The 12,600-nt window shown below is 48.7% G+C and overlaps 1 protein-coding gene across 1 annotated transcript in view; it reads right to left on the bottom strand.

Annotated features, from left to right (window-relative positions):
* BICDL1 (BICD family like cargo adaptor 1) overlaps positions 1 to 12,600 on the bottom strand; it is a gene marked incomplete at its 5' end in the record, with an annotated part of 46,141 nt that overhangs the window by 6,151 nt on the left and 27,390 nt on the right. Inside the window, 6 exons of the mRNA XM_042865626.1 lie at positions 2,814 to 2,934; positions 6,061 to 6,191; positions 7,703 to 7,846; positions 9,073 to 9,291; positions 9,764 to 9,943; positions 11,359 to 11,505. Of these exons, the coding sequence (XP_042721560.1) occupies positions 2,814 to 2,934; positions 6,061 to 6,191; positions 7,703 to 7,846; positions 9,073 to 9,291; positions 9,764 to 9,943; positions 11,359 to 11,505 (942 nt within the window). The remainder of the gene's footprint in view (positions 1 to 2,813; positions 2,935 to 6,060; positions 6,192 to 7,702; positions 7,847 to 9,072; positions 9,292 to 9,763; positions 9,944 to 11,358; positions 11,506 to 12,600) is intronic.

Below are 12,600 nucleotides of genomic sequence, written 5' to 3'. Positions count from 1 at the left end.
CCTGGCTGCCAATCCGACAAAATCTTAAACTTTCAGATACATTATTTCTGCTATAATTGTGTATTTAAGCTGGAGATTAGTGAAAATCCATGTATGCAGATTAGCCCCACGGGAGATTTCACTTATTCTCCAATGTTTTGGTCCCTGATTAGGACTGAGAGTGCTGGCTGGTGAGAACAAAGTTATCTGGGCAGACTGCAGGATGAGAAGTGCCATTTTGGGGGGCTCTGCACACAGGGCAGGGCTCAACTGTGTTTTTTGGGGTACCCGTGGACCCCACCAGTTGGGAAGGTTGGAAGAGTCTCAGCAGTTGCTGATGTTATGGACCTAGCAGTGATGGTACACAGCCTCTGCTGGGAGAAACCCTCAGGTGGAGTCTGGGTGACCTGGATGGCCACCAGAGGCCATTGCCTGTGGCCCTAGTGGGCTCAGGTGACCTCCCAGCCCTGTGTCTCCTTGGAACAGCATGGAAGATGGGGCTGCTCAGGGCATTGTGTGCTAGCACCCATAGCCAAGGGCTACTTGGGATCCTTGTTTTAGGGTCACCAAGGAGCTGAAATCACTGTGACACAAGGAAACTTGTTTTTTGTTGCTTGTTTTTTTTTTTTTTTTTGAGCAGATAGATGCTTCTCCATCTGGGAAGCTGCAACACGACTGGTGTTGAACTGGTATATGCCTCTCTTCATCACTTCCCTTCCTTCCTTTACTGTTCCAATCTCAGTTTCCCACCTGGATTTAGACATCAGACTTGGTGCTGCTCGCAGCTGGGCTATTTGGCAGTTTGGGGAAAGCAGTGTCCTCTCTGCCAACCCTGGGACCCACAAGTGGGGCTCAGAGGAAAGAAAAAAACATGGAAAAATGCCACTTCCAGGAGGGAAAAGGATTGATGGCCATGAATTTAGTATTTGGGGTGTCTCAAGAAAGCACAAGGGTGCAGAGCTAAGTAGACAGAGGAAGCTTTGGACTGGAAAGGGAAGAGGCAGAGGGAGAGTTGAAGAGGTTAAGGTAAACATCAACGTTAATGGTTTCCAGAGGTGAAGCTGCTATGCAGAAATTTATAGCACTTGGATTTGGAAAGCAACTCTATCATATGAGATGGACATCCAGCATGGCAGATTCACCTTTGGTTAATCACATAATGAAAGATGGGTATGATTTTATATAGAATCATCATAGAATTGTTTGAGTTGGAAGGGACCTTTAAAGGCCATTTAGTCCAACCCTCTACAGTGCCCAGGGACACCCACAGCTCCATGAGGGCTCACAGCCCCATCCCCTGACTGTGGGTGCTGCAGGGATGGGGCACCACCACCTCTCTGGGCGCCCTGTGCAGTGCCTTGCCACCCCATTGTAAACAGCTTCTTCCTTATATCCAATCTGAATCTCCCATCTTCTTTTTGTTTGAAACCATTTCCTCTTGTCCCATCAGAACAGATCCTGCTAAACAGTCTGTCCCCTTTTTTCTTATAGACCCCCTTTAGATACCAAAGGCTGCTCTCAGCTCTCCCCAGAGCCTTCTCCTCTCCAGGCTGCACAGCCCCAGCTCTCAGCCTGTCCTAACAGGGAGATGTTCCATCCCTTGGAGCGTTTTTGTGACCTACAACAGGTCCATATCTTTCCTGTACTGAGGACTCCACATCTGAACGCAGTACTCCAGGAAAGCTGGAGCGTGTGTATATGATATACATACACATATACAGATTAGGTGGTACTAGTAAGCAGCTGAATTTACACCACTCATTCAAACCTGCAGAGTGCTGCATATCACTTGCTAGATAATGAGGCTGAGAAGTAAAATCCCAGCCTGCCCCTCAGGAATTTTCCTGATGCTAGACAAGCTGAGCACACAGCATTAATGACATGCGGACCTCAGCTTGGCTTTCCCCATGATGACCTGGGGGCAAAGCCTCGCTGCGGGGTTCTGCCCCGGATGCTGGGGGATGCGGGGCCCTGAGGAGTGATGAGGGACCCCCGCTGGTTTCTTGCCAGATGGTGGTGAGGACAGAGGTGGATGCAGGTGGAGACAGCAGTGAATGGAGCAGGCGAGGTGATGGTGGGTGTTCGGTGGGTGCAGGGATCTCACCTCAAAGGCAGGAGGGGTGTACGACTAAAGCTGTTGGTACAGGAACTGAGAAAGGCCACTAGATCAGAAACCAAAGGAGCCAGATAGTAAAAAGCCCTGAGGAAGCAAACTGTAAGCAGGAGAAAGAGAAGAAGAAAAAAGAAACGAAAACACGGTGGAGTTGAAACAGGAGTGAGGTTGTATGGGAGAGGTTTCTACCGGTCAGGTTGGGGGGTAGTAGAGTCGGGGTCTTGCAGGGTCTGCACCAATTTCCTGTACTGACCCGGACCTTTTCTCTTGTATCTGCTCATTTTCTATTAGCCATGCTCCCTCAGCGCCGGTTTCTCAGAGGGCTCTGAGTCTGCCATCTTTTGTATGCCATCAAAGCTCTCTGCTTGGCACGGGTCCGTCCCACTGACCCTAAGAAGGACATCTCTGGGGCATCTGCCCTCACCTGCTGTGGGTTTGGGATCCGATTATTCATTTATTTGTTTATTTTACCTTGGTTGAGAGCTCTGATTTTAGCTTTTCCATCGTGCCACATCTTCTGCATTGACAACAGTGCTACGCAGTGGACCAGTGACCACAACATCCCCACCTCCCACCTCCTGCTTGGCTACAGGAACAGATGTGCTGCATCTGCATATCTCGATGCTGAGGGCATCCCCCACACGGACACCCAGGTGGGTTCCTCTGCTGTGTGCTCTGTATGCCCTCAGACCCTGCCCTGTGGCAGTGGGGAACTGCTCACCTGCCAGGCCTCCAGCTGCTGCGAGAGGTTCACCTTCTGCTGGATGGCATCCAGCAACTGGCTGTTGAGGGACATCATGTCGATCTTGCACTTGGCCAGCTCCACCTCCACAGCGTTCTTCCTGGGGGGAGAGCAAGAAATGGGACTTTTCACTTCATTATTATTATTATTATTTTAAGGAAATGTTCAACATACCCCTCGGAAGTCAACGATTTATTTGTTTTAATCAAAAAAGGGGATGGAATCTTTAGCAGGGTCTGTGTGATAGGACAAGGGGAAATGGTTTCAAACGGAAAGGAAAGATTTAGACTGGATATAGGGAAGAAGTTCCTTACACTGAGGGCAGTGAGGCACTGCACAAGTTGCTCAGAGAGGTGGTGGTGCTCCATTCCTGCAGACACCCATGGTCAGGGAATGGGGCTGTGAGCAGTGATGGAGCTGTGGGTGTCCCTGTGCACTGCAGGGGAGTTGGACCAGTTGCCTTTAAAGGTCCCTTCCAACTCAAACCATTTTATGATTCTATTTAATTGGCAAGTCCCTAAATCCTCAGCATTTCTCCATTGTTTTCTGGTCTATTTACCTGGCCCAGAAGAGTGGGCCAGAACTGCAGAAATTCTTACCTTATAAAATAAGCAGATTTTAGGTAACATCATGAAAAATAGGAGAAAATATTCAGATGTGCTGCTCTACAAAATAATATTGTACATCTGAACGATGTGCAGGATCTGCCATTAAAAATGGAGGACTAATATGAGTTAGAATCTCTATACACATTATTTTTGCATTTCTTCTGTTTACTAATGTATGGGAAATGAAATGGAATGCTCTAAAAAACAAAGACCCCTTTTCTGCCCAGCAATATGAAAAAATAGCCCTGCAAAAAGTACAACTCTGCTTTCAGTTTCTAGAGATGGGGCCTGGGCTGAGCAAAGAACCGAAGGAAGGAATTTATCATAGCATATATTTAAACAGTTTATCATTCCTTAAAAAAACAAATTAATTATTTGGATTAAATAATAAGCTTTAAAGAAAGCTCTCGGATTCCATGGAGCTGTGCCACTCAGGAATGCCACTCTGATGTCATCCCAGGCATTCTGAGGGCAGGTGAGCCCATGGCTAAACGCTGGTGGTGGGATGCTTCAGCTGCTACAGGGAAGCAGGAAGGAGTTATCTCCTGGGAAGGAGCAATTCCCTAAGCTGTCTGAGCTGGGAAATGCTTGCTGTGCTGGGAAGCATACAGGTAGGTGCAGGCTGCCTGGCCACAAACATGAAGTTATCAATTAATTGCTGTGTGATGGGGAAACTGTAATGTGACTTGCTGGGATCGATTTGTCTTTGAAAATATTTTGGGGAGGAATAATTGCATCTTATTAACTGTCTCTCATTCATCACTTCCTAGCAGCTCCCTCACGCTCCCCTGCAGAAGAGCGATTTGGGAATCTGTGTTTATATTCCAGGTAGCGATCGCAGAACGCTTCCTATTCTAGAATCCTCTTTTCCTATTGCTTCCCATGTTTGCCAAACTTCAGCTTCAAGCTAAAAATGTTCCACGCCAGATGTCTGCTTCAGGCGGTGGTTTTATTTTTGTGCAGCATTGAGTTGGGTTTTTTTTTTTTGGGGGGGGGGGAACACTTCAACAGCCATGACTTAACCCTTGAGGTGCAGGTAGGCTGAGCACTGCATGACTGCTGGGCAGCTTGCTGCTATGCAGCATCCCCTCTGTCTGCACGATGACACTTTCATTTCTAGCATCTCTGTGCTGTCTCCTTTCACTTGCAGCTACTGCTCATTAATCACCCACCACTCATCCATGCACACTTGTCACGTCCCCTTCCTCTGGGCTTTATAGGGTCATTAACCACTGTGGAGAAGCTGTACCCTTCTGCTCCTGGCTGTGGGTCTGAGAACCTGAAATAGCCTTTTCCTCTGAAGCTCCCCACTGCTGCTTGGATATTACAGTGGGATTTATTGCACGTTGCCATAGCCACAGCAAGAACCAGCAGCCCACAAGCACAGGAAATGTCAGAACAACATCTCTGCACCCAGCTGTGCAGCTGGGACACTCCTGCTTTATGCCAACAGATGGAGGTGTAACAGAGGACAGCAGTGGGAATTTGGAAGCTGGATACCTGGGCAAGAGCAGCATGGGTGAGAAGTTCACTTAAAAAAAAGACAAAAGGTCTCAGCATGGAGATTTAGCTCCCTGCATCCTCAGAGCTGCAATGCTCTCACTTCCTATTCTCGCAAGCACCTGAGTATTAGGTGTGTCTGTAAGGAGATACACTGGCGGTGTTCTGGCCAGCTCATTTTGGAGGACATTATCAGGCCTATCCTTTCTACCTAGAGGATGGGGGGTGAATTATTCTGCCCATTCTTCTTGGGGAAAAGAACTCAGGGCAGCACTGTTCTGCAGGGTTGCAGGGTGCAGAGCCAAAGGAGGAGATATGGGGTACAGGGCAGCAAAATGGCAGAGGGCTGGGAGGAGGAAGATGGGGAAAAATAAAGATTCAAAACAGTGTGAGAATCCCGACCAGAGGAAAAGAGAATTGGAAAAAGACCCAGGAACAGGAAAGGATAGAGAGTGAGCAGAGGAATGCTTTAGGGATGAGGTCCAGGCAAGGCTGCAATAGAGATGGGCAGGGAAGCAAGTCTTGTGTATTAACGGAGCTTATAAACAGGAGGGGAGTCAACTCTTTGAAAGGATAGATAACAGCAGGACAAGGGGAAACAGTTTTAAGTTGAGGGAGGGAAGATTTAGGTTGGTTGTCAGGGGGAAGTTCTTTACTATGAGAGTGGTGAGGTTCTGAAACAGCTGCCCAGAGAGGTTGTGGATGCTGGAGGTGTTCAAGGCCTGGGTGGGGCCCTGGGCAGCCTGGTATGGTATTAAATGGGGAGGTTGGTGGCCCTGCATGTGGCAGGGGGGTTGGAGATTCATGATCCTTGAGGTCCCTTCCAACCTGGGCCATTCTGTATATGTGGAAGAGCAAAAGAAGAAAAAGACAGGACAGAGTTAGGGATTCCATTTGCTTCCCTAAGTTCGTCGTGTGCCACACACCAGCACCATGGATGGCAAAATCAGGGCTCACAGCAACCCCCAAAGCCCCCTAGTCCTGCCATAGGGTAGCTCCTAGGAACTATTAAGCTCCTCCAGCGTTTCCCATCACCAGCAGGGCTGAGACCGGCCACCCTGGAGGCAGGTGCTCCTGTACCCCTAAGGCAGCCTGGCTCAGGCTGTGTCCCCACTCACTTGGCGATGGCCTCGTCCCGATCCCGGATGGCCTGCAGGAGCCGTTCGCTCGTCTCCTTGTCTTCTGCAGCTCCCCTCAGCCGGTCCCGCTCCTCCTTCAGCGTCGTCATCTCCACGCTCAGCAGTGTGACCTGAGCTCGCAGGGGAGAGTGGAACAGCCAGGATGAGCACAGTGCAAGGGAGGGTGGAAAACAAGCCAGGGGGCAACCTGGAGACTGAGGTGCCCTGCCTGTAGAAGCTGCAAATCTAGCAGCAAGAGAGATTGTTTTTCCTGTTGGTTTTTTTTTCAGGAGAGGGAACAGTTACATCATTGCGTCTTCTGAAGCGGTGTGAAACTGAAGACAAAGGATGTGAAAGTTCCCTTTCGCACCACAGAAGGTGTTACTGGCACGTCTTACATTTTTAATTAGACTTCAAAATGCGTGCAGAGTCTTAAATAGTCTGGGAAATGATCTATTGGTTTGGTCCTGTGTGGAGCGAGTTAATAGGCTGTGAAATCATGCACGGATTCACAGTATTTCATACACGTTTCTTTGTCTGTGGCACACGCTCGCTCTGTTATGCTCCTCTACCACCTGGAAACCCTTCCAGCACCTGACCCACCTCCCTTGAATCCTCAAAGGAATCTTCACATGGAGGGCAGACAGCTCCCACAGCCCTGTGTGTCCATCAGTTGTGCTGACTTTTTGGACAGGGATGTGTTTTCCTTTTTCCAAAAGGATGCGGTGAAAGGGCAAAAGCAGCCAAGGGTGGTAACCCCATTCCCTGCTCCAATGCAATTGGTATTGCATGAGCAGCTGTGCCAAAGGCTGCTTCTACCACAGCCTCCACATCTCCTGTGGCATGTGGAGCCTTGTCCCATAGAAGACAGGCTTTGCCAAGGCTGTCTTTGGGTGTCTCCGCTTGCTGCCTTTGGAACATGACCTCAGATGATGCCATTGCTGGCTTCAGTGTGGATAGATGCGGTCTGATTCAACGCTCTGGGTGTGGGGTTTGGATTTGGGATTGGATCGTTTGCTGCTGTTGTGTTTGATTTAGCATTAACCTTGTTGGTTCAGGGGTATGGCATGGTGCCAGCTTGGCCATGATTAGGGCTCCCTGGGTGTGCAGTTAGCACGTGTCACGATGCTGCAGTGGGAAGTGCTGGAAGGGTGTGAGCCTTGTGCCACGTGCAACACAGCAGTGCTGGTTTGTCTGTTCAGCAGATGCATCTATACTCAGGTAAAAGCAAATTATAAAATAGAAAAACAGGACTTAGTGCAAGATGGGTCAGAATGGATGCCTATGGGTTCCAGCACCCCATATCAAGCAACCCTATATTCTGGGATCTTCTGCTGAGAAAAGTTTAAGTGAGACGGGCTGGCTGCTAAAGCAGATTGTGTAAAAAGTTCAAAAGGACATTTGGTTACTTGGGATGATGTCTGGGATGGGCACCCGGACACCTGCAAAGTGCAGAAGCTCTGATCCAAACATGCACGAAGCCTCTGCACTGGGTTTAATACAGATTTCCTTATCCAACTGTAGCTGGTGCTCACCCAGATCCTTCTGGGCTACTCACCATGGTGATCTCTTCTACAGAATGTGTGTCTTGGGGATGAATGCTGTGTTAAAAGGCCATCTGCAAAGTGTGGGTATTACTAACCTGGCTGTGCAGCCTTTGCAGCTCCTCCAGACTTTGCCTCAGTTTCCCCCGTTCTCCCTCCATTAACTCCCTCAGGGCTCTCGAGTCCTCACTTGTTCTCCTGATCTGTTCCTCTAAGGAGTCATCGTCGCTCCGCCGAGAGCTCTGGCAGCAGGAGAGAAATCTCTTGATCAGGTTTTTATTGTTTGCTTTTTCTTTTTCAAAGGGCAGTTGCATGAATTTGAAGGGCAGTGCTCTTAGCTCAGCATAAACCAAATTCACTGAGACCTAATGACCCCACGTGGGACTGCATTCTGTGTTTGCAAACCTGTTCCAGGACTCTGTTTTTTCTTTGGCAAATACCACTTCACCTCCATGTTCAGCTTCCTACCAGCTGCTACAGTTACTGAAATGAGGAGGGTGACAGCTTGCACGTGACTCTGCATTTGCAAGGTCTGCACTGCCTGCATCAGCATGGCCTCTCAAATAAGTCATGCTAGCAATGCTTGCAGGTGATGAAAATAGTCCTCATTTTTGATACTTTGCAAAAATAGGTGTTTTCTTGTAATTCTATGCTCCTGTGGATGCCATCTGCTCACAATGCTGAAGGTGTATGCCTTAACACCACTGCATACCAGCAAAAGCCTCACATGGTGATGGATTCATGGCTGGTCTCACCAGAACATCTGTATGCAGCCCCAGTTGTAGAGCAATTATCTACCTGTATAGGGGTTACAAGGTTTCACTACACTATTGCTACAAAGACAAATCGTAACAGAAATAACTGAACTGGGATGCAGACAACCATCTGCAGTATTTCCATGTTGGAACTCAAACTTGCTGCAAGCCTTAAATCTCCTTTCATTCATTTCCCAGAATGACTCCCAGATTGACAAGAGTTGCTCAAACATGTAACCTTGAAATCCATGGGGCTGAAATCCCATGTGCTGGTTTGGCTCTTGGCTGATGTGAGGGAGGATAGTGATAGGACAAAGGGGAATGGTCTTAAACTGAGACAGGGGGGGTTTAGGTTGGGTATTAGGAGGAAGTTTTTCAGACAGAGGGTGGTGAGGCACTGGAACAGGTTGCCCAAGGAGGCTGTGGATGCCCCATCCCTGCAGGCATTCAAGGCCAGGCTGGATGTGGCTCTGGGCAGCCTGGTCTGCTGGTTGGTGACCTGCACACAGCAGGGGGTTGGAACTGGATGATCACTGTGGTCCTTTTCAACCCAGGCCATTCATGACTCTATGATGTTTTGACAGAGAGCAGGCAGTGCGCCAAGACAGCTCTTCCCCACGGGCTTTCTCAGAGACAAGGGACTTCAGGGTCAAGTGAGAGCCTGTGACATCTTGGGCAAGGAGACACGGGCAATAACAGTGCTGCCAACTCACCGTGGAGTCTGCCCCATCCAGCACGTTTTGTATCAGCCTTTTCAGCTCGCTGAGAGCTGCCCGTAGGCTGCCGGCCGGGACATCTTTGGCTGATGAGGTTTCTGAAGACTCATCCATGGAGGAGTCCGTGGAGACGGCGGAGTCTGCGCTGTCATTTCCTCTGAGATGGGAGCAGAGATACCGCACTTGGCAATATGCCTCCCAGAGCTGCAGCCTCAGCTGGAACGAGAGAGCCCCAGGTAAACTTTGGGTGTCAAGGCTGCAGAGGTCCTCCACCCCCACTGCAACGAGGCGTGTGATTGCTAAAGCTCACAAATATTCACCTGGTTTGCTCTATTGATTTTGAAATTTACTCCTACAGTTGGGACCACAACCCTAACAGAGGTGGGGTGGTGACACACTGGAACAGGTTGCCCAAGGAGGCTGTGGATGTCCCATCCCTGCAGGCATTCAAGGCCAGGCTGGATGTGGCTCTGGGCAGCCTGGTCTGGTGATTAGTGACCCTGCATGGAGCAGGGGAGTTGAAACTAGATGATCATTGTGGTCCTTTCCAACCCAGGCCATTGTATAATTCTGTGATTCTATAAATTTCTGGCTGTGGGCTCAGCTTCAAGCCCAGATCCAACATTTCACATCTCTTTCTGGGGCTGGTGAGGTCCGTGGGCATTGTCAGGGGCAGGAGGGCAAATACCTGTTCTCGTTCTTGTTCCAGCTCCTCTGCCTCCATGCTCTGCTCTATCTCAGACAGCAGGGACGTGCTGGTTGTGTTGAAATTTTGGAGACTTCTCTCCTCGCTGAGCTCTTCTACCTTCCCCTGCAGCTGCCGGTAGGACAGCCGCACCTCCTGGAGCTCCATCTGGCTTTGGTGCAGCTTCCAAAGAAAATTAAACAAGCAGAGGAAACAGTGTTAGTGGAGGTGATATGGACTGGATGAATCTCTTGATTCATGACGGACCTGAAAGGGAGGAGGAACTGGCATGAAAGAGGGTTTCCAACCAGAAGGAAAACACTCTTGGCTAATGTTACTGTTTATTGGAGCTAAGTAATCTCCAAATGTTATTAGACACTGGAAGATGAAATCAGCAGGTTAATCTGTGCTAAAATGAGGAATGCTGTGAAGAAGCTGAGACTTGGCTGAAAAAAGCTTACTAAAGCTAACACAACAGAAACTGAACCAAAAAAAGAAAAGCAATATAAACACACCTTGAAAGACGTCTCCTTATAACTATAAACATTCTGCCACAAAACTCTGATGTCAAACTCCCTAATTCACTGCTTTGCAACCTGAGTTAGTGGAGTGTTTGAAACACACAAGACGCAGCACTGGCACTGATTTGTTTTGGGGCTTATCCATGGTCACCCAACTGTGTGATTTCATAGGCACTGAGCTGTGCTCTGCCTGGGCAGGAGCTGTGCATGGGGCTGGGGCACAGCCAGGTGTTGTGTGAGCAGCAGAGCTGAACGTGCTGGGGAGGGTGCTGCTGTCTGAAACATTGGCAGCTTTCTTGTGCCTCTAAAGAGATGGAAAAAAAAGATTCTGACTGTTCTGAAGAGCTGGGGGTGCAAGAGGTTGTCAGATGTGAAGTAAAAGTAAAGTGAGGTACAATTTTGCTCTCTATGAAGATGCCCAAAGCTACAGCCATGCCAGCTTTTCTCCAGGGAGCGATGTTTGGTGAGATGGAGCTTGCTGGGAAACCACCCAAGCTATGAGAGCTTCACCGTCCTCCAGGCTAGAGTAAATGACCCCCTTCTGGAGCCAATGCTGCTACTAAAACATTAAGTGATATGAAACACAGTCAGTGTTTTCTGCTTCCTTTTACATTTCCCTTCTTCTCCCAGCCTTCCCTCCTGTTCCTTTGCTCGGCTCTCCCCAAATTGCTCTTTGTATCAAGATGCTCCATCTTTTTTTTCCATCTCTACGGAGAACAGATCCTTGCATTTTATTCCCTCAGAGAATCATGGAATCATTGCAGTTGGAAAAGATCTCTAAGAACTCCGAGTCCAACCCCAGCTCACCCCACCATGCCCAATAACCACATCCCACAGTTCTGGAACACTTCCAGGCATGGTGACCCCATCACTCCCTCAGCAACCTGTGCCACTGCATCACCACTCTTTTTTTTTCCTAATATTTAACCTGAAACCTCCCCGGTGCAACTTAAAGATGTTCAGTTCTTCCATTCTCCCAGTTCCTTGTTATCTTTCTGGTTGATTTTACCCCAAACCACATCCTTGGCCCATTTCCCCCCTCCTGTCCTCTTCCCTCTCCCATTGCTGCCTTCTCACCTGCAGGTCCTTGTCATGGCTTTGTCTCTCCAAGATGAGGACTCGGTCCTGCAGCTCCTCCACCGTTCCCTGAAGCAGGTCGTTCTCCTCCATCATGGCACTAAGGCGATGCTCCAGCTCTCGCTTTCTGTCCGTCAGCATTTTGATCTGCAGAGGGATGAGAGCTGGCTTGAACCCCATACTTTGCAGGAAGCGCAGATAGGGGAAACCGCATCCCCATGAGAGAAATGAAGCAGAAAAACCCCCCCGAAATATACGTGTATGTATTCAGCACCTGCGTGCAAGAGAACAACTGCTACCCCTTCTACCCTAAAACTTGCAAGAATGAAACTAGCTACTGCTCCAGGTCCATCCCTGCCTGAGCAGATGGTAGGATTTTCTGCTGCAGGGATGCTGGAGAGCACAGGGAGGAGAGCCCATGAGCTCCTGCTCCCTGCAGGGCTGTGTAATGCACTGCCTGTATGCTTCTCTAAATTGTAGTACATTCACCAGGTTTCTCACTGGGGATTTTTCTTTCTTTTTATTCATGAAGGCTCCTTTCTGTGCCACGCTTATTTTTAATTTCCCAGAGATGGGATGCCTTTAAAATTGGTTCATTTCTTTTAATTGTCAAGGGCGGTGATTTTAGGTGAGGAGGGACAACGTGCCAAGCAAAACCTCTGTGATTCACTTCGCTGGGAACGGTGCACAGGATGAATCAGCACCAGCCAAGGTCACTTTTTGTTTAACCAAGAAAAAGGAACCTTTTTTCCAGATTTGTGCACATGGGACCTTTGAAAACTGTGTATGCTGTTCTCCACTCCAGTACAACCCTAAATATGCCCTATGGTCTCTTTTCAACTCCTTTCAACATGGATGACAGACAAATTCGGCATATCCTACTGTTCTCTTGGCCTCTATGGGCTCCTGTCTTTTGTTGTTTTCCATGTTGCTGGAAATGTTTGGCTGCACGAAGGACTATTAGCAGAGCACATCTTGCTGTTTCTGCAGGGTAAAGGCTGCTGTAGGTATTAGAAAGCTGCTTGTAGGTGAGTAATTGTTTCTGAGCTGTCTCTTCCCACCACTGTCATGGTTTGTGTGGGTTGGAGAAAAGGGGTACAAGGAAAATAAGAGGTATAATACAGAGATTGTACTGAGAGCATTTGATATCCAAACCAGTGATGAACACGCTGTGAATGACCATGTAAGAGAAAGCCAACGCTCTGTACTAAATAATCCCCAAGGGGCCCTTCCAACCCCTGT

The sequence above is a fragment of the Lagopus leucura genome, unplaced genomic scaffold, assembly GCF_019238085.1.
Source record: "Lagopus leucura isolate 7727_CA_CO unplaced genomic scaffold, USGS_WTPT01 Super-Scaffold_806, whole genome shotgun sequence".
Classification (NCBI taxonomy): domain Eukaryota; kingdom Metazoa; phylum Chordata; class Aves; order Galliformes; family Phasianidae; genus Lagopus; species Lagopus leucura.
Note: the sequence above shows the minus strand (reverse complement) of the source record. Positions and strands in the feature narration are given on the sequence as shown.